General features: G+C 35.9%; 1 protein-coding gene across 1 annotated transcript in view; it reads right to left on the bottom strand.

Annotated features, from left to right (window-relative positions):
* Nucleotides 1-325: 325 nt before the first annotated feature.
* Nucleotides 326-22,822, bottom strand: part of TEX15 (testis expressed 15, meiosis and synapsis associated) — a 40,804-nt gene continuing 18,307 nt past the window's right edge. Inside the window, 10 exon segments of the mRNA XM_030832638.2 lie at nucleotides 326-548; nucleotides 550-931; nucleotides 934-1,275; nucleotides 1,278-1,340; nucleotides 1,343-1,518; nucleotides 3,982-4,040; nucleotides 5,893-13,220; nucleotides 17,375-17,537; nucleotides 18,406-18,552; nucleotides 21,955-22,192. Coding sequence (XP_030688498.1) covers nucleotides 326-548; nucleotides 550-931; nucleotides 934-1,275; nucleotides 1,278-1,340; nucleotides 1,343-1,518; nucleotides 3,982-4,040; nucleotides 5,893-13,220; nucleotides 17,375-17,537; nucleotides 18,406-18,552; nucleotides 21,955-22,192 — 9,121 coding nt within the window.

Consider the following 22,822-nt stretch of genomic DNA (forward strand, 5'->3'; position numbering starts at 1 on the left):
TTTAAAATTGTCATTAAAAACTTTTATAAACCCTTCAGTGGTTGCATATTTCAATAACTATAATTTACTTAACTATTATTCCTTGAAGTTGCGTTTTATTGAAGGACATATTTAGTGATATTACCAATTCTTTCTTTCTCAGTCTTTGACAACTAGTTTTCCACTGACAATGTAATTCAGCTCTGCCTGATTTTAAACAATTCTACAAGTCTACACAGAAAAATGTGCCATCTGTCACCACCTGTTGTAAATTCCACTTACATAAATGTACAAAGATAAAAGTGAAAACTCTACAAAGCAAGTACTAAACTTGTGAAACTCACCGTTAAGTCCAAGGAACTTCTGGAAGCACCTTCAAATCAGGAAAGCAAGGGTATGCAGTGACCGGTTGATAGTAAACATACTGTGAAAAAATTGGCTGCTGAAAATTGTAAACAGGCATTTGAGTTTGAAAATGTCCACTCACTGGCACAAAGTCATTTGCTTGTCGTTCCCCAGCAAAGTAACCAAAATATGGAGAGTACAAAAGATTAGAATGCGTATTTTGAACTTGTAACTGCAGTCAACATCCCAAAAGGAGGTGGCTGTACTTCATAGGATGTTATTCCCTGGTATGTCGGGGTAATGGAACTGCCATTGCTGCTGCTGTAACGATAAACACACGAAGCAGAGTGAGGATATGAAGTTCCAAATGACTGCTCAGAAGAATTATATACTGGGGTACATGCAGACTGTGGAATTTCATTCCAATATGTGGCAGCATTCTGAGTTAAAACTTTTGAATTCTATTGTTCAGAAAAAGAGTATTCTACTGTTTGATTCACATTAAGGGTCATGTTCTCAGATGCTTCAACAGGTGTAGTACTGGAATTCAATGTATCCTTCCTATGTTTTTCTTCTGACTCAGTTTTTGCAGGTTGTGTTTTATTTGTAGAACAGGAATTTTGTTCTGGACATGTATGGGTTCTGGAGAACTGGTGCATTTAGAATTTTTAATGGATGAATTTGGTATTTCATTATCTTGAGGTTCAAAGTCAGTGTCATGCATTTCTAAATTGGCATTGATATCCCTCACAAATTAGAAAACAGGCTTTGAGAGCACTGATGCATCAGGCAGAAGAGAAGCATCAGTTTCTGGTTTTATGTCTGAGAGACAAGATTTCTCTGCAGGATCTGAGGAATTCTTAAGAAATTTCTGAGAAGTTATCTCCTGGTCTTTTGAAAGTGTACCATCTACACGTTTTTGGTCAGAAATTGCCAAAGGAGAACAATCTTATCACTTTTTGTTTCAGCAACACTAAAATTTACATTTCTTTCCTTCATGTTATTTAAGCTTCCCTGTCTATTTCGCCCTCTAACTTTGACATACAAGTGTCTTTTAGGTTCTTTAAAGGTAAAAGTGAGCCAGGTAGTGATAGCTGAATTTCAACTTTTTTTGGAGAGACATGGTTTCTTTTCAGATTGTCAGATGAACTTGGTCCTATTTCATTTTCACTTTCGGGATGAGATCTCATAGTCCTATTAAGTGTAACACACATACAAACAACTTTAAATATACAGAGTCACAAATTTTCAATATAAATATAGATTTGAAAATTTTATTTAGGAAAAGAATTCTTAAGATTCACATTTTCCTCTTTGTATTGGCATTATACAAGAAACATATTTCTCCAGTTTTCCTCCCTTGGTTTGAATTTAGATACTTTTCTTGCTGAAGGTGATATATGCCACATTTCAAATATATTTCCAATACATCTGAAAATACCGAGTGCTGCCAATATTGTAATAAATCATGTTATGCTTTGGACACTTCCTGATTTCAATTTTTTTGCAGTAGTTTCTAATTCATATACCTCCAACCTATTGACAATCTTCTTTACTTGCAAATGGCCATATATAGCTGGTGAAACCACTAGCTGTGACCCCTACCCCCAAAAGACTATCTTGTCACAAAGTATTGAGATATTTTGTCTGTTCAAGGTCGAGAGTAGGAAAAGCAGACTTCAAAAATTTCTTGCCAAGTGAATATCCTTGGCATTCCTATCTAAATTTAGACAGTCTCGATCAGGGTGAAGGAAGCATTCATTATTGAAGGTCTAGAGCCAGACAGTTAATGCAGGTCTCCACAGCAATTATATTTTTTTGGTGTCTCATCAAATTCTTCAAATTACAAGTGGAAAAGAACATGTTGAAAGAAAGAAGTAACCATTCCTCCACAGTCAAGAGAAATTAACCTTTGGCCTAGAATTTGTGTATCCCACTCACGAAACTAAAAGCCCCTATTTTACTTAACCCAGCCTCCTTAAAAGGCACTTGAATGACAACCTACATCATCATCCAACCCAACAGAATACTTTGACAGTTTCCAGAAAGGACAATTTTGACTTTATCACATTTCCAATGATGTTTCAGTGATGTCTCAACCTTACAGATTGACAGCTGCCTGTGTGATCTATCCTTTTACCCATTCTCTTAGAGGATGTTCTTCCACGACCATGGCACCTTATATTAGAATTCATTTTCCTGCTAATTGAGGCACAGTTTGATTCTTTGAGCAGCAAATACTACCTGTACTTACAAAACTTAGTTTTGTAAACTAAGTAAAACAAATCATCTTAGTTACAAAACTAAGATGATTACAGAACTGGTTTATGTTATGCCTCTGATAGCCTATTCATCCTTATGCCACTACACAATTATTTAAAGAGTCATCTGTGCCAGGAAAAAGATTCTAGAAATGTAGTAAATTAAAGATCATATTTAATTTTTAAAATAATTAATTTATTTTTGGCTGTGTTGGGTCTTCATTGCTGTGCACGGGCTTTCTCTAGTTGTGGTGAATGGGGGCTACTCTTCATTGTGGTACGCGGGCTTCTCACTGTGGTGGCTTCTCTTGTTGCAGAGCATGGGCTCTAGGTGCACGGGATTCAGTAGTTGTGGCTCGCAGGCTCTAGAGCGCAGGCTCAGTAGTTGTGGCGCGCGGGCTTTGTTGCTCTGCGGCACGTGGGATCTTCCTGGACCAGGGCTGGAACCTGTGTCCCCTGCATTGGCAGGTGGATTCTTAACCACTGTGCCACCACCAGGGAAGTCCTAAAGATTATATTTACAGAAGCAAAACCAAATAAGACAGAAATGAGAATGCTTATCTTCTTTTAGTTCATATTATTCATTTTCCTTCATAGGATGGAAAAAAAGATGGTAAAAAATGAAGCTTGTCCTAAATTGAAAAACTTACAGAGTTGAATGAAACAAGAGATGGTCAACAAGTCCAGTGGTGCCACTTCACGTCAAAATGAGAAAAACATAAATAATGTAGTGGGTTTTTAATAAAAATAACTAATTCAAAAACAATTTAAAGAACTAGCCTTTATTCTGAAATCATGTTCTTTCTATATTGTGGTGTTAATACGTCCTTTCATGAAACAGTAGTATACTTATAATATGTGAGTGTGTTTGACTAAGCTCCCACTTAGGAATAAAACTTGTCAATTTTTATCTTGTTAGCCAGTCTTGAAATTCGACAGGTCTATAAAATCCACAAGTTTTAAAAAAATCTAATCATTTGCCCCCATTCTATGCCCTTTTTAGTAATAAGCCAGTTGCTAAGCCCCATCAATTCATTAAATAATGTCTGTCAAATACGACTTTTACCTTCTTATTCTATAAAGCGTCACTCTTTTCTAAGCCCTGGCTGACTTACTACTTTTAACTGTACTTAGAATCTCCTTAACCTTTAAATCACTGTGAAAACGCATTTCACAGGATATTACCTTTCAATCCTTACAGAATGAAATTCAAACTCCTTAGGCCTTACCTAAGACACTGCATAATCTGAATCTTCTCCCTCCTTGGCTAACTCTTCTCCCCTAAGTTACATGTATAACCCAACAGAGGTAATAAATAAAGGTTTTAGTCTTGTTCCTTAATATGTGCTCAATTTTGTTTAGTTTTTCTTCAGACAGGGCTGATGGCAACTCCTACCTTGGATGCTTGAACGTTGCCTTTTCTCTGTTGATTTTTGTGACATCTTTCATGTTAACCTATGTTTAAAAAATACAGAGAAAACCTACATTGTTGACGGTTTAAAGTACAATATTTATTATTTTAATTATCAGACATTTGCAATTGCTTGTTCTGTCATCATCTAAAATGTACTGTCTGAAACTATATTCATTAATGATCCTCTCCTTCAAAACTCAGTGACTCTGCTGGACTTCCCATATTTCATAAATGTTTGGAGAAACTTTTTAAAAAAGCAATCTGCAACATTCTTTTTACCCACATCTTACAACACGTCTATTTATGACTGCTTCCTATTTTATGCCCTTTTTAATCAACCAGTCACTCAGTGCCACTGTTAAGTAATGTCTGTCAAGTATGGATTTTCCTTTCCTATTCTGTAAAACAGCACCTTTTTCTAAGACCTAGATGACTTCCTACTTCTAACTATGCTCAAAATCTCTACTCTTTAAAATCACTGAAAAAACACTTCACAGGACACTACCCTTCAATACGTACAGAACGAAGTTCAAACTCTTCAGGCCTATATTTAGAACATTCTGTTATCTGAAACGATATGCTTCTCCATCTTTAGCTTACTTCTGTCCACTAAGTTAAAATGTTTGTTCCAGACTTAATTTTAAACTCATTTCTCAAATAATGCCAATAAGCATTGTGCCTTTGGTCACATTATTTTCCATAGCTTGGATATCCTCTTCATTTTTTTACCTTCATCTGATAACATATTTTCCTTTAAGGCAAAGCTTTGATCTGTGTCCTTCTATGAAATCAATGAATAAATCTCCATTTTTTTTAAATTTTGCTTTTCTTCTCTATACTTACAACACCTTTTTAGTAATACCCTCACTTTACTCTTGATGTGGAGTACACAACTTGTGTTGTTCTTGTGTTTTGGAAGTATGTTTATAAACTGGTTGTTAATTAAGCATTTTCCCACAAACACAGTGCAATAAATGATTTGTTTCCTAGTCTCTAGAACTAGAGTTTAACTAACGAATACAATTAGAGTAAGCTGAGAAAGAACCCTACTTTTCATTTTGCGTATAGGTCTCTCTTTCTTCACTTCTGAGATGAGAAATTCTCAAAAAATATTGAGTAGTTTCTGAGGGTGGAGTAGGGGCAATTATTAATATGGGCTCTGGAGCTAGACTGCCTTGTTTTACATGTAGGCGCTTCCGTTTACTAACTCTGTGACCTTGGGAAAGTTATTTAACCTTTCTATGCCTCAGTTTCTGTACTTTTTAATAAGATAATAACAGTGCCTACATCATAAGCATTCTGTGAAGAATAGAAAAAGTTAATGTTTGTACATTCATTAGAATGCTGCCAAGTATTTAATAAATGCTATATAAAATTTGTTAAATAAAATGTACTTAGGCAGGACTAACTCCTTCATAATCGTCTATTTTAAAATATCTGTGCTATTTCTCTGTGTGGATGATAATGGTCAAGAACACAGACTCCACTGTCAATTTTTAACATCCACAACATTAAGTATAGCCTCATTATATAGAAGCTACTCAATAGATACTTGGTCACTTGCTTAACTCACATTCATAATATATACTTTTCCTTTAGCCGTTATTAAAATTCACACCCTTCCAAGAAGTGTTTTCTAAATAAAATAATTAATTTGTAAGTTTAAAAGTAGACATTTGCAAGGCTATCTCTCACATATACAAATCATTCACATCATTTTATAGATAATATGGATTGTTTAATCCAATAGTTGTTAGTAAATTCATTTTGCAAGGCAGTATTTAAAGCATCCTCAATTTTTACAATTCTGCAAACTACGTACTTGTTTACTTAAAGAGTAGCCTTGTTCTCAAAAAGAATACCTACATAGGTTTCGCTTAAAACATTTGTTACCTTTTGTTTTTTACAACTGGAAACGGTAGTATTTTCGTCTTGTTCCTGAGGGTCTTCACACTCGTCTACAGTGAAAGGTCGTTTTTTAGAGGAATTTGAAACGTTTTTCATTATGCACTGTGAAACTGAGGGCACCTTCATACAAGTACTGGACTTGTTGATATTCTTCCTAGGTTTTACATGAATATTCATTTCTTCCTTTCTCTCCAGGTGCAAAGTCTTCTTTCTGTTATGTCGCATTTGGCACAGGATAAAGGAAATGGTTAATTTAGCATTTTTAGCACATATTATCTTCATATCTTCAATAGTTTTCATGACTTTCATAACATGGGCCATTTTCCCTAAGTCCTTCCGAGGGGCAGCCATCACATTTTTGAGCAGGGTGGAAAACTGAGTGTAGTTGTATTCTAACTCTGTCACAGTGCTTCCATAATTTATGGATGCTATACATGGCACAAAGTCAATGTATGTGGAAAGAGAATACTTAGACTTCTTTAGAAGTGTTTTTATTTCTGAAAGTTCTTCAAGTTCTCTTGAGAGCAAATGAAGAGCATAGGAGCAATTAACAGCTTCATTATATTTGTAGATAATATCCAGATCGTTCTTAAGTTCAGAAATAGCAGTCTCTATCACTTTCCAAAGACAATCTGTTGAATTATCTTTAAGAAATGAGAAAGAAGTCATTTCTTCTTGGCACTGAACCAGTTCAGGAAGAAGTGACAAATCAAACCAAAGCATACCTCGAAACCTCTGTTTGTCTAGTTTCTTTGCCATTGAGTTTTTAAGAAAGTGAACTGTTTCTGAGAGCATGACGATTTCAATATAGGTTTCAATGGCCGCAGGTTTTAAAATTACTGCCTCATGGTTGTGGTTTTTCACCATGTCCAAAACATTTTCTTGTGTGATAAAAATATTATCTATGTTATCTTCTTGCAGCAACTGAAAGTATTTTTTTAAAATTTCTAAGTGATCGGTACATCTCAAAGTGAGTTCCTGTAGTTTTTTAAAGTCTGCAAATTCAGCTTGATCCAATATTTCACTAATACAACAGATATCTGGATATGAAAGCAAAGTACTGTTAAACCTAGAGTTTTCTATGCTAATTGTTGCTTTGTTTACTAGAGCATTTGACTTTCTGGAAGCAATCATAGTATTCTCAAGCCCAGTACTGGAAATGCGTTCACTGCTTAAACCTTTACACAACGTATCACATATCTTCTGCAACTTAGAAAAAGCATGTTCATTTATTTTGAGTAGTATTTCTTTGCTGTTCTTTCCTGAGTATTTTTTGCAGAAAGACTCTCTCTTTTCTTTCCAAACGAGACTTTTTGCAGCATCAAAAAAGATATGTTCCAGACCATAAAGAGATATTTTAATACTTACTGCCTCATTGCTCTTGATAAAATTAACTTTTGAGGAGATCATTTCTATAATAATCCATAGATGGTCTTGTTTTCCTGGACAGGAATCTTTTTGGGGAGAGTCCCCATATATACTGATCAGATTTAATGTACTTTTTCTCAAGGATTCTAGGTCTCCTAAACTATCTCCAAAGTTAACTCCACAGGTAAATGGAACAGAAAGAGAAAAGTCAAAGCAATCAGAACAATGTTTCATTACTGCCTCACACTCATTAATCTGTCGTTTGTATTTTAAGAACATGTAGTATGAACTGATTTCCCTTTTGGTTTCTTCAAACACTTCAACCAACTGATCATGATAGTTTTGCAACTCACAGAATGCATGATATTTTAACCTGCCTTGAAAAGCAGGATAGAAATTGGATTGTTGTTGAAAGCCACGTGGTCTGCCAAGCAGCTCACTGTACAATGTCTCATCATACCAAAGCAAGCTTCGGAATGTTGGCTCACCTCCTAAGAGCCTTGTTTTGTTTTCAATGAACTGAATAGTTTCCATCATCATTTGAAGTTCTACAAAGGAGTCAAGAGCACACGGTTTTAATTTGCGTCTGCAGTTATACCACAGGTTTTGTTCTACCAACAGGTCTCTTGAAATCAAGATTTGTTTAAATGAACATTCTTGTTTTCTTTCAAAAGCTTCAACAAATAAAGGGAGAATATTTTGACAAACTTTAGTTTCTTCCTGTAGAATCTGCAAAGATGATGCTTCATCTGCCCTCTTCAAAATTTGAGCTATCTTAGCTATAGGAGCCAAATTATTAGTTAAGCAATGTTCTTCTTTTAATTCATTCATGTATGATGTAGGCATCTTCGGAGGAGGAGAGACGTTGGAGGTTTCAGAGTGGGCATGTAGAAGAGGCATATGATTCATTCCTTTAATGCCTGGTTTGGAATTACAGGCTCTTCCTGAGTGCACTGCGGAGTCAGACTGAGAGTCATGACTAACTTTTCCTTCCTCTTTCTTTCTTTTGTTAAGCTGATTAGAAGCAGTGTTACTCAAAGAGACTGCCTCAGTAGCACCTTTAATGCTTAAATGAGAATCGACCAAGTTGTCTTTAACTGTTTTCTCAGTTAAGTAGGAGGATTCTTCTAATGTCTTATTCTTTTGATTTTTGTACTCAGTCTTAACACTTGATCCTTCAGCCATGGTTTTGTGAAATGAATCTTTTGCTTTCTCTGCTTGTTTATCTTTCCACATTTTTCTTTCCTGAATGTCTTTCTTTGCAATACATTTTGGGGAAGAAGAACCCTTTATGTTATCTTTTAAGAGCAGAAAACTATCATGGGAAAATAGTTTCTTCATCATATTGTCCTTACTTTCTTCACTTACTGATGTGAAATCCAACTCAGAATTCTCAATAACATTTGTTCCATTCCCGTCTATGCGGAAGGAATTACTTGAAGAGCAATGTTCTGTCTTTAGCAGCTCCTTTCCAGCACATCCTTGTTGACAGTGTGGTACAATGGTAGACACTGCTGAAGAATCTACAGCAAAAATGCTCTGTTTATTCAGGTAAGATTGTGAAGATTCTCCCTCACTGTCTGTCACTAGAGTGGCTGATAACAATTGAGGAATACTGTTACACTTTTTGCTTTTTATCAGAGTTAGATTTAATGGGTCCATAAGGAAGTTTCCTGTAATAATGCCTGGTTTGGAGCTCTCATTAGGAGCTGTCCATTTTTCTATAGGAAAATTTACTTCCAGGTTTCTTGTATAACCAGATAAAATAAGGTTATTTGGTTTGTTGATATCAATATTAAAAACATGCGTCACACTTGATTCTAAGACTGAAATAACTGCATCAGTTTTCACCTTTGTGTGGGCTATACAAGTTGCATCATAATTTTTGTCCACACTAAAATTTACGTTGCTTTCTTTTATGCAAGTTAAAGATACTGAATTCCTTTTACTTATTACTTCATTAGCTTCAGAATTGTTTTCTTTTGTTGTACCCTTAATATTACCATGTGCTGAATGGTTCTTAAGCTTTTCATATTTACTAACGTTAGATAAAAACTCTGCATCGATTTGATTTTCTCTTTTAGTTAGTTTCTCATCTGGGCAGTCTGGGGAAGAGAGACATCCAGTTTTTCTAGAAAAGGGCTGAAGTTCTGATGATCTGGGATTTCTCAGACTGCTAGTGCTATAAGCGGACTGACCTGTACTTTGGGACCTGGAGCAGAGGGCTAACTGTGATTCAGGATACTCTCCATCACAATATCCTCTCACGCGAATAGTGGTGGGACTTCTGGAGACACCGGACACATTTTTCTCAGAAAGGCACTTTGTGACTCTCTCTCCACTTGTTTTATAAGACTTGTGGTTTGATACATGAGTTAATGATTTATCAACTTCAAATCCCAAAGCCCTTTTCTCTCCAGGCTTGTCGTATTTTCTTTTTGACAAAAATTGCTTAGTGGAGTAATATCTTCTTTCAGACACAGAACTATAACCTTGAAGGTCACAACTTTCCCAGAAATTATCGCATATTACTGCATATGCTTTTGGTAAAGGGCCCTTTCTTTTTTCTCCCACTTTAGCTATAAGCTGCAAAGACGTGTGAACTCTTCTGTGAGCTTTTTTTAAGTGACGAACAGCTCTGTCAAGTTTTCTGGAAAGACATCTGCTTTTGCATAAAGATGCTTCACTAGTTAGAATATCCGGGACACTCCTAATGTGTTTTTCTGACCGTGAAGAGGTTTCAATTCGTCCTTGGGATAATGAAGAAAAACGTTCCAACAAGTCCTGACTGGTTAGCCTCCTCCTATTCCCACAAAGTTCGTGATGTCTTAAATCTTTATGTGGTATATTCTGGTCCCTAAAAGGTGTATGTGGCTTTCTTTGGCTAATGCTTGATTCTGTGTCCTTTTTACTTCCAGTATCATTACAATCGGTTTTTGACTTTGTAAAGGAACACCTGCTTTCGTTATTTACTGTTGTGACATTAGAAGGTTCAGTAACCAAAGGTCCCTTGTTTTGCTTTTCAGAAAGTGAGGTTTCAGATTTACTCACTAGTCCTGATACTTGCCTTACATTACCAAATTCACCTTCCGATGGATGATGTGAATTTTCACCAGAACACTGGGAATGAATTTCAAATCGTGGAACTTCTTCCTCCTCCTCCTTTATTTCTGATTTTATGGCTTCAGTTCTATATTTGCAGGAATTATCTTTCAATGCAAGGGATTCAACAGCAGGACTGAATCCTTGCATAAATACATTAGTAATCGTAATTTCTAGATCAGGAAGTAAAATTGGGTTGAAGAGCTCTGCTTTGTTTTTTGCTGTAGAGAAGTAAAAACTACTTTCCTCAGAGTAATGCTGATCGCTATTCTCCCTCCTTGTGGTGCTTTTCAAAACTTCTGTCTTCCCATTAGTGCTTCCTAACAGACCTTCCCAACCGATGCGAGACTTCAGAGTCTCGTATGAGGCCCCGAAATCTTCATAGAGTACATTTCCATGGCTATGAGCATCCTGTTGAAATAGAAAAGCACTGTCACTCCGTTCTGATCCTACTTCAATCTCATTATCCAATTTGATGCTTTGAAGAACTGAGTTGTCACTTACCGACTGATGAAATGAGTTGTGTAATTGATTTTTATCCATATCTGTTTCACAATCAGAAACCCTATATTTTACTAACAAACCAAAATCTGGACCCTCAGAAGAACAAGTTTCTTTAAACTGGTATCTTGGGTGATCTTCGAGATTTGTGCCTAACGCCGGCACTGGAGCATCAGCTACCTGAACTACAGCATGTGAGGCTACATGCCCTGAAGAACCTGCAACCTGGGGAAATGTTGTGGAAACCAAATGCTCTACAGTCCTTCCAGTATCTTTTTCGTTTATGGCAGTTACGGTACCTTCATTTTCTAATAATGTAGATTCTGTGGACACATATTTTTTTCCCCAAGTCAAATTAAATGTAGTAGAAAATTCTTCAGAACTCAGAATTTCTATGCTATTGTAATCTTTATTCTCCCTCCTTTCATCTACAGTGGTAAAATTTTTGTTTGCATGAAAACTCTGCTTCTCATCTCCATGTATATTCCCTATGTTGTTTTCTGTAGACAAAGCAATGTCTTCCACTTCAGCCTCATTCTGGTTTTCTTTATCATTATCTCTCTGTTCTCTGCAATCAACATTCAGGTGCACATCACTGTTCAACTGTGAATTACAGAACTGAGTGTGATCTTGACCTTTACTGTTAACTTGAGAATTTTCTTTGCAGTCTCTTTCACTGTTCGCTAAGGACACTGGATCATTTCCATTTCTCCTTTTAACACATATATTTTCTCTAGCTATGCTGCAATTTGCATTATGAGCTGTTTTAATGTCATGAGATGAAGTAACGGCCGGTAGTTGTTTGGCCTGGGGAATGTCTTTTGCTTCCTGCAAAGCATCAGTCATAATGCTAACACAGTTTTGATCTGGTTTTTCCAATTTCAGTTCCATTCGTTTTTGAGAAATGGTAAAACTTGTGTGAACGTTATCTTTGTACTCTAAAGAGTGCTGAGGATGCTTTTGTGAAAGGTTCTCCAGTCTTGGAGTAAGATGATTTTCTATTTCCAATGCTAGGTGATCTAGCTCATACTTCTCCTCTGTGGTAGATGAGAAAGATTTTGGCTTTTCTAACCCTTGAGTAATTAATATTTGATCACAATTTTCCACCAAATAATCAAGATTCTCATTCTCTTTGTTGTCTTGATGCAAAGAAATGTAACTATCTACTGGACTGATTTTTGTTTTATTAGTAAAAGAATTATCACTTTCTTTCCATACATTTTGCTTTTCTTCATGTTTGGAATTGTCTTCTGGCCCAGTGAAGTTTCTCATCTTTCCAATATCTTGAATGTTCTCATGTATGCTTTCTTTGCTTTCGAGTGGAAAAAGCGTAGGCATTTGGTGACCAGTCTGATATACAGTTTTAAAATTAGAAGACTGTGGTTCTGGAGAGATGTGACTATTATATACTTTTGTACAAGTATTCACTGATTCGTAAGAGTCACGTGGCTCACTATTTTGTTCAATTAAAATTGGAATGTTGCTTCTCTGCTGGGATCTCTGAGCTTTTTCTCCACTGTGTTCTTGGATTTCAACTTCTGAGACTACATTTGACACACACATTGGGAAGGAAAAATTATCGTGGCTCTTACACTGTTCTGCCATGGTAATTTTACTGGGAGCTGTACAATCATAGGTCTTACAGCCCATGTTGTGAGCCTGGGTTTGTGACTCATTCAAAGAGATTTTGAAGCAAGGGGCATCCAAATAATTAGTAAGAACAGTCTGATCACCAGGCATGACTTCAGATGATGAGGCAGGATTAGTTGGCATAGATGATAGGTTTATTTCTGAATTAGCAAAATCTAAACTCTTCTCCAATGGCAAAATCTCATTTAAACCTGTAATAGTATTATGTTTTCCTATGCTTTCTTCTCTCTTCATCAGTCTTGGGTCTTTGATGAGTTTTGAAGTAATAACTGTGCTTGAGCCAATATTGTTATGAAGGGGAAAAGCAGGAGCAAAACCACTTAAAACATCTTTAAGATGTGTCAAATTTAAGAGGTCATCATTATTAACACTTTCTCTGGTATCACTGGGAATAAATGAAGGACCTGAATCATATGCATGTACTTGAGAAGTGTCTCTACATTCTGCTGAATTGTGCTCCATCTGTCCACTGTATGCTTCAAGTACAGAAATGTTTTCATTTTGCACATTTCCATAGGAGTTAGAAATATTTGAGTTGTAAGGATTTATCTCTGAATTTAGTGCACTGCATGAACAGTTTTCCTGAACAAATGGATCTATAGGTTTCCTGAAATGCTCAAAGATGACAGTAGCATCTTTTCCTTTTCCAATTCTTTTGGCCACTGTACAGTTATTCAGAGACCATGTTCTTTCTGTGGAAATAATAAGAAAATAAGGAAAAACAGGAACAAAAAGTGTTTCTTCAGGCAACTCTATTAATGCAAGTAAACTATGTCATAAGCGGTTTTAACTGAAAGTCGATCAAATAACCTAATGATGATTAAAGTATGTTCTCAGCAGAAAAAGCAAGAAGAGGAAGAGTAACCGAACGATAAAGTATAAATGACATAGTATGAAATTCTGCCCTATAGACCCATTATAAGTATTTGCCATAAAAAATTTGAATTTTGACAAATACTAAGAAATAGAAAAATTAAATAGGAGTAAAACCATGTTGCTCACAGACTAGGTAATTCTTATATTAATTTCCTATATGCAGATATTTAATAATAGAATCTATTCATTATTAGGTAAAATTGTCTCCCTCCACCTACTGTTACCTTGCTTCTTTTCCCTCTACCACAGGAGAACAAAACTGGAAAGGAAAGAGGAATAAGGTAAAGAAACAGGAGGGGGAAAAGATCAAAAAGGCTGCACAAAATCCTTCCCAGGAGCCAAAGCAAACCACTACCCCTGCTCCATTATGAAATAACTATTCTGGCAAATAATAAATATAAATAAAAACCTGGAAAATAGAAGCAAATTTTCTTTTTATAATTTATAGAGATTTATTCCTAAAATTTCATAAAGCACTTCAATGTAATAACAAAGGAACTTATAAAAACACATATTTAGCAGGTAAAATGTTCACAAAGCATTCATAGCTAACTAATACCATGAAAATACCATTGTTAAAACAGATTATTAATGAGAAGTTGCTCATGAACAATATACGAAGTTATAATCATATCACTGGGAATGTACCATGAAGTTCTTTTTCACAGAATGTTAAAAAATAGCTCTGTTGAAGATTTCTAAATTATATAACTATTGTGATTATCCTTTTAATTAGAGTAAGCTATAGTGGAAATATGTTTGAAAATACAGATGTGGGACTTCCCTGGTGGTGCAGTGGTTGGGAATCTGCCTGCCAATGCAAGGTACACGGGTTCGAGCCCTGGTCCGGGAAGATCCCACATGCTGCGGAGCAACTAAGCCTATGCGCCACAACTACTGAGCCTGTGCTCTAGAGCCCGAGAGCCACAACTACTGAGCCTGCGCTCTAGAGCCCGAGAGCCACAACTACTGAGCCCACGTGCCGCAACTACTGAAGCCTGCGTGCCTAGAGCCCGTGCTCCGCAACAAGTGAAGCCACCACAGTGAGAAGCCTGTGCACCGCAATGAAGAGTAGCCCCCGCTCGCCTCAACTAGAGAAAGCCTGCGTGCAGCAACGAAGACTCAAGGCAGCCAAAAATAAACAAATAAAAAATAAAATTAAAAAAGAAAATATAGAGATGTAGTGCTTAAGCTGGAGTGGACAAAAAAAAAGGAAAGGTGGATCCCTATACCTCCTTATACTGAAATAAAACAAAATTCATTAAAAAATAAAGCCATAAAAATACTGGAAGAAAACATGGAGGGATAGTTTTATAATCCTGGGGATAGGAAAGTACTTTTTTTTTTTTTTTGCGGTACGCGGGTCTCTCACTGTTGTGGCCTCTCCCGCTGCGGAGCACAGGCTCCAGACACACAGGCTCAGCAGCCATGGCTCACGGGCCCAGCTGCTGCGCGGCATGTGGGATCTTCCCGGACCGGGGCACGAACCCACGTCCCCTGCATCGGCAAGCGGACTCTCAACCACTGCGCCGCCAGGGAAGCCCTAGGAAAGTACTTTTTAAGCATGGATGGAAGTCAGAAAACCAAAAATGAGAAATGATTTCAATTACATACACATTAAATATTTTAACAGGTCAAACCCATGGTAAAACTTAGAAAAATAAACTGGTGAAAAGAATATTCTGAATGAGACAAACTTAGTACACAATTACACATATATTGGAATACATAAAGAATATACAGATATCTTCAAACGATTAATAAAAAGACTATGCAATAGATAGTTGGGCAAAGTACTTAAACAAGAAAATCACAGGTTAAGTAAAAACTGTCAACAAACACAAAAAGACGTCCAACCCCACTAAATACACAAGAAGATTCATATTAAAAAACCTTTTAGATGGCAAAGATTCTGAAGGATAAGTAATTGCCCTTTTCAAGATAAAAACACTCAACAAACTAGGAATAGAAGGGAACTTCCTCAACAGGGTAAAGGACATGAAAAAACCCCACAGCTAACATCATATTTACTGGGGAAAGATGAACACTTTCCCCCGAGGTTCAGGAACAAGCTATATACCTAAGACCAAAGAAAACACATGTCTACACCAAAACTTGTTCAAGAATGCTCTTAGCATAATTATTCATAATTGCCAAAAGGTGGAAGTGACCCACATGGTCAACTGATGAATGGATAAACACAACGTAATGTATCCATGTAACAGAATATTTTTCCATAAAAAGGAATGAGGTACTGATACATGCTGCAACATGCAAGAAGCCTGAAAACACTGTTAAGTGAAAGTCACCAGTCATGAAAGGCTACTGTTTATGACTTCACTTAATGAAATGGCCAGGCCAGGATAGGATCATATATAGAGACAGAAGGCAGATTAGTGACTGTGTAGGGGTCGTGGGGGGCTTAGGGGAAAAGGGACAGGAGAGCTTTCAATGGGTAAAGAGTCTCTTTTTTTGAGGTGATAACGATAACATATCACACTCACTAGGCTGGCAGAAACATTTTTTAAATTTAGTTTTTATTTTATACTAGAGTATAGTTGATTTACAATATTGTGTTAGTTTCAGGTGTACAGCAAAGTGATTCAGTTATACATATAAATATATCCGTTCTTTTTCAGATTCTTTTCCCGCATAGGTTATCACAGAATACTGAGTAGAGCTCCCTGTGCTATACAGTAGGTCCTTGTTTATTATCTATTTTATATATAGTAGTCTGTATATGTTAATCCCAAACTCCTAACTTATCCCTCCCCCTTACCTTTCCCCTTTGGTAATCATACAGTTGTTTTTGAAGTCTGTGAGTCTGGCAGAAACATTTTTTTAAAAGTATATGGGGCTTCCCCGGTGGCACAGTGGTTAAGAATCAGCCTGCCAATGCAGGGGACACGGGTTTGAGCCCTGGTCTGGGAAGATCCCACATGCCGCGGAGCAGCTAAGACCGTGCGCCACAACTACTGAGCCTGCGCTCTAGAGCCCGAGAGCCACAACTACTGAGCCCGTGTGCCACAATTACTGAAGCCTGTGTGCCTAGAGCCCATGCTCTGCAACAAGAGAAGCCACCGCAAATGAGAAGTCCGTGCACCGCAATGAAGAGTAGCCCCCGCTCACCGCAACTAGAGAAAGCCCACCTGCAGCAACAAAGACCCAATGCAACCAAATATAATAAATAAATAAATTTATTTTTTTTAAAAAAGAAGTATATGTACTGGCAATGATGCAGAGTAATTAGGTAACCTGACACAACCACTTTTGAAAACTGTTTGACATTGTCTTTGGATTAAGTTGCACATTCCTGATGTAGATGTATACGCTATAGAAAAACTCTTGCACATATGCACTGAGATGCGTACATGAACATTTAAAACAGCAATATTTGGAATATGAAGAAAACTACAAAATGTCAAAACATCCCCAGAGGAATAGTGTACAGTCACAAAATTGAATAATAGGGTGTGTGTGTGTGTGTGTGTGTGTGTATGTGTGTATACAAATATATGAGTGAAAATGAAGAAACTACAGTTATACATATCAGCGTGGAAGAATCACACAAACATAACACTGAGCAAAAGAAATAACAAAAATAGCTGCAATGGCCTTCCCTGGTGGCGCAGTGGTTGAGAGTCCGCCTGCCGATGCAGGGGACACGGGTTCGTGCCCCGGTCTGGGAAGATCCCACATGCCGCGGAGCGGCTGGGCCAGTGAGCCATGGCCGCTGAGCCTGCGTGTCCGGAGCCTGTGCTCCGCCAACGGGAGAGGCCACAACAGTGAGAGGCCCGCGTACCACAAAAAAAAAAAAAAATAGCTGCAGTGTAATTCTAGATATATAAAATCAAAAATAGGTAAAGCACAACTATTTTGCTTAGATATTCATAATGTATTAGAAAATCATATTCAGAAGTTGTAAGACCAGCACAAATGCTACTGAAGTAGAAAAATATATGTATCTTACCAGCCCTTTTAGGAAATCCTGTTGAGAGGAGTCTCAAAGATGTCATAAGGTGTCCTTTGTCTACTTTTTGACCAATAAATTTTACTGTTACTATTGCATATGGAAGACACTGCCTAGGTTTATCTACTGGCTTTGAAAGATCATCATATTCATAGAAGTATACCTAAAAGATAAAGAAGGAAGAGAACATTTTTATGCTGATTAATTTTTGCAGACTTGAATAAGCTCCTATTTTAAAAAATCTAGATAACTGCATGTTGTTATTTATTAATCAGCTTCCATACAGCCCCACTCTCCCTGGATTCTTCAACCCTAGTTTTCCTGAAGAGGAATTTTTTTCCCCACAGCATATTATTTCCTTGATAGGCTTCCAATATCAGCAGAAACAGACACAATCTGTTTTTAAATAAAAAAGTATTTTTTCATTAAAACTTCAATGTTTTGCATATGCTGGGAACCACTATATTTTATTTGGGAGGAAAAGTCAATTAGAAAAATAACAATAGCTTAATACATCTTACATGTGGGAGCATATATATATTTCTAAAATATTTATCCTCATTTAATCATATATATGATTATATATAGTATGTATTACATAATTTAATCTTCTATAAAAGATTAAAGGTCTACTAAGTATCTCAGTAACATATGACAGAAAATTACTGTGTAGTAATTAGTCTACCATGTAATGACTAATACATAAGCCTTTTCTCCTTTTGTGAAGATCAATAACATTTCAAAGTAGCCTTGTTTGTTTTGCAAGTTAGGAATTAATCTATGAAACATCTAAATAAAAGCAGCCACTGTACTTAGAATGAAGTTAAATGTAAATCTGGAAGCTTCTTTATTAATGTTCTGATATCACAAATATTAAAACAGCTTTTACTATCTATTTATTTAGGTCATATTATGGTGAATGAAGTAAGAGATCTCCATTTAATATTTTGGGCAGTTGTTTTAAGGCTTGTATCATACAGTGTGAGGCATGTGACTTTCAAGTTGTCAAATGAACCGAAAAGTTAACATACTGCTGAACTGTAGGCTTGTAGTTCAATGGTATCTTTCAAAGAGGGGACACTTCTTGACATATGGCAGTCAAAGTTAGGAGAAGGATCCAAAGAAACTTTGTTTTTATCCACTGAAGGCTGAATTTTCTTCACTTTTCCAAAAAGAACCTGGAAAAAAAAAGACAAAAAGAAGTTAAATAAAAATATACCATAATAAAGATGGTAAAAAAAAATATATATATATATATATACCAAAACACTTTAAACTCTCATACTAGGAAAGTAAAGCTAGCTTCTTTTTTAAGGAAAGAAATTCGAATGGAGAGATAATCCATGTCCCAGATGAATGGCATGACTTATTGTAATTATGTCAATTCCCCCTTAAATTAAACTCAAAGACTATAGTAGTTCCAATAAAAATTTCAGAAAATCCATTTGTAGAAATGAGTTTTAGTTTAAAAACTTCCCTGGAAGACTAAACAAGAATAACATATAAAATTTTGGAAACAATTTTTTGAAAAAAATTTGGGTCAGAAATAGAAAATGATGGAACAGGAAAGGTGACATGCACTTCCAGATATTACATACTTTTTAAAAGAACGGTACTACCACAAAAAAGGCAGAGAGGGGAAAAAAGCTGCACAAAATAAAAAGCCCAGATAAGTCCAAGCATCTATAAAAACATAATATGATATTAAAAGCATCATTTGAAATAAATGAAGCAAAACCAGATTATTCAATAAATGGTGTGGACTTGAAAAAGATTAAATTCCTCTCAACCTATAAACCAAAATAAATACTAAACAAGGTAAATATTTAAGTAATATAAACACTGTAGAAAGAAATACAAGCAAATATCTAACCTCCAAGTGAGGATTCTTTTCTAAGCATATTGCCAAAAAACCATGAACTAAAAACAAATTTCACCGTAAAATATTCCAAAACTTCTGTACGCTGAAAACAAATGAGTATAAAAATTTTAAAAACCATGAACTAATGAAGTGATAAAAGGTGGGGAAAAAGTGCAATTAATATGAAAACAACCACAAATTTTATTTAAGTCAGCAATTCTATTACTTTTATTTTTTAATATGCTAATAATTCATTCAAAATTGAAAACAATACTAAATGTAATGTGGTACCCTGTACTTGGATACTGGAAGAGAAAAAAACATTAGTGGAAAAACTGGCAAAAGCTGCATAGTCTGTATTAAATAGTAATGTACCAATGTTAGTTTCTTTTCATTTTATTTTATTATTTTTTTAAAATTGAGATATAGTTGACATACACACTGTTAGTTTCAGTTTCTTAGTTTTAACAGAGGTGTTATAGTTATATGAAATGTTAACATTAGGGGAAGCTGGCTAAATTGTATACAGGACCTTTCTGTACTACCTTCATAATTTTTCTGTAAATTTCAATTTATTACAAAATAAAATGTTTATTTAAAAAAGAAAACAATAAGTGATAAAACATTATACACAGAAAAGCCTATCTCTCAACATTCATTTTAATGAATTGATAATGCTTATGAATCAACTAGAAACAAAGAAACGAAAAACCAAGAAACTAGCAAAGGATATTAATAGGCAGTTCACTAAATACTGTCAATGAATATACGCAGAATGTTAAGCTCAGCAATAACTATGAAAAAGAATAAAAAACTGAACCAACAATGAGAAACTATCACATGTTATGACTGGCAAATATCTTTTAAAAAATATAATACACAGAGTTAGTGATGACGTGAGATAACAGACATCCCCCACAGGCTGTGGAAAGGAATGTCAATTAGTACCACCTTTCTCAGGACAACTGGGCATTTCACATCGAAAGCTGTGAAAGTGTACACATACCTCTGACTCCTAATTTGACACATAGGAATTAATCAATTAATTCTTAGCAAATAATCACAGGTGTGTGTAAAATGTACCTACATGAATAATCAAAGTAGTATTTAAAAGTACAAAAATAAGAAAACCAAGTAATTTATATTCCAACATTAAAAAATGTGTTGCACAAATTTATGGTAGAGTTGTACAGTGGAATTCTACGTAGTCGCTCAAAAGGATACTACAGAAGAATATTTATTTAATGACATGGAAAATGTTGATTTTATAATCAATGAAAAAAGCAAGTTACATAATATATAAAGAATGTATTTTGGGGCTTCCCTGGGGGCGCAGTGGTTGAGAGTCCGCCTGCCGATGCAAGGGACACGGGGTCGTGCCCCAGTCCGGGAAGATCCCACATGCCGCGGAGCGGCTGGGCCCGTGAGCCATGGCTGCTGAGCCTGTGCGTCCGGAGCCTGTGCTCCGCAATGGAAGAGGCCACAACAGTGAGAGGCCCGCGTACCTCAAAAAAAAAAAAAAAAAAAAAAAAGAATGTATTTTAATGACAATTAGACAATGCATATCCATATATATGAGCAGAAGACTAAGTATTAGGTATACAAAAAAATTGTGTCATTATTAATGGGCTTTTTGGAGCTTCTTAGTATGCTCTAAATTTTCTAAAATCAGCATGTATTATTTTTTTTAATATAAAAATAAAAATAAATTATGATTTATGAATTTGATAATACCTGAGGTCTAAAAATAATTAAATTATACCAAATGAACCGTTGGTTTTATGTGAATGTACATACATCCTAAATTACACAACTGAGAATCCTGCCTACTTACTGTGATTTTAGTAGTCCTGGCAAAGTTGCAATTAACAAAAAAGTATATCTTAACCAGTTTGTCTGTTGATGCTTACAATTCGACTGTAAGATTTTTTTTTTCAATTTTGCGTAATTTTAGACTTTAAGAAAAGTTGCAAAACAGTTCAGAGATCCCATATATCTCTACCCTGTTTTTCCTAATGTTAACATCTTATATAAGCATGGCAAAATTATCAAAACAAAGAAAATATTGTACTACACTATTAAGTAAAATAAACAGTAAGAGTGTAGCAACTCTAGCTTAAGTCAGAATTATTAATACCAATGTCTTGAGGAAAGACACTTAGAACACTCTGGTATTAATTATAGTCTGAACAAAAGAGAGAAAGATAAGAAGGTCAATTAGGAGAGAAAAAATATACATTAGGAAAACCAATATGGTAAAGGCTGCCTTTGTTTACTTGAAGACTTTTATGCTGCACACCCACTGGAGTCAAAAATAGGGGAGGGCTTCCCTAGTGGCACAGTGGTTGAGGGTCCACCTGCCGATGCAGGGGACACGGGTTCGTGCCCGGGTCCGGGAAGATCCCACATGCCGCGGAGCGGCTGGGCCCATGAGCCATGGCCACTGAGCCTGCGCGTCCGGAGCCTGTGCTCCGCAATGGAAGAGGCCACAACAGTGAGAGGCCCGCGTACCTCAAAAAAAAAAAAAAAGGGGGGGGGGAAATTTCAAATGATGATGATGATAGTAATAAATAATTAATATTTATTTTATACAATGCAACTTTAAAACATTAATAATTCATATTGAAAGTAAAATACAAAAAAAAAGAAAGTAAAATACATTTAGGTCAATTTAAAGCAAACTGAATATAATATTTAGTATTTGTTTTGTGCTACCAACCTTAAAAATTATAATACTTTCTACAGTAATACTTCTACTGTGAGCAAAATTCAAGGCCACATCAACATGTCTAAATATATAAATTCCAAGAAGAGGGTTGCCTAGTATCTTCAATGTAGATGTTCTGGTACTTATTCCATTCTGATATATCTCAGCCACATCACTCTGAGGAAGTGCTAAAAAGCAGAAATGTTCTTCAAGTTCTCTGCCATGTCTTCCATTCCCACGCATCTCTGACCTAAAGCAAACAGCGTGTAATTAAATGAGAACATCAACAGAATTTTCAAGGAGAAGATGAATACTTGAGCTAGCTTGCTACAGTTATGGTAACTATCCTATGGTAACAAGTTAGGCTGAAAAATCATCTAAGGAAAGAATTCAGGAAATAGTTCAATAACTACTTGTGTAGGCCAATGGAAATAAGGGCTAACATTTCCTGAATGCTAATGTCCCCAGCACTGTTAAGACTTAACCGTTTCATGCATTTTGTCATTTTGTTCTCAAATCCCCAAGAATTGAATTACTGCTATTACTATTACTTATTGTCATTGTTACACACATTTTTAAAATGAGAAATATGAGGTTCAGAGGGTTAAAACTTGCCAAAATAGTAAAGTGACAGAGTTGGAAATATATATGCCAATTCTTGTCCATTAAGTTCTGGAGCTAAAGTTCTTATTTGTGTTACAGAGGGAAGGACATGCGTTTCTTAAATATACACAGAGAGGGACACATAGACAATACACTTATACATGGTCAATTATTAGGGCCATTCTCTATTCTCCAGGGATCTAGGTCACAACTGGGAGAAGCAAGCTAGAACTTGATTACAGGCTCCTATCTTGGCACTATGAAAATTATAAATCAT

The sequence above is a fragment of the Globicephala melas genome, chromosome 21 (assembly GCF_963455315.2).
Source record: "Globicephala melas chromosome 21, mGloMel1.2, whole genome shotgun sequence".
NCBI lineage: Eukaryota > Metazoa > Chordata > Mammalia > Artiodactyla > Delphinidae > Globicephala > Globicephala melas.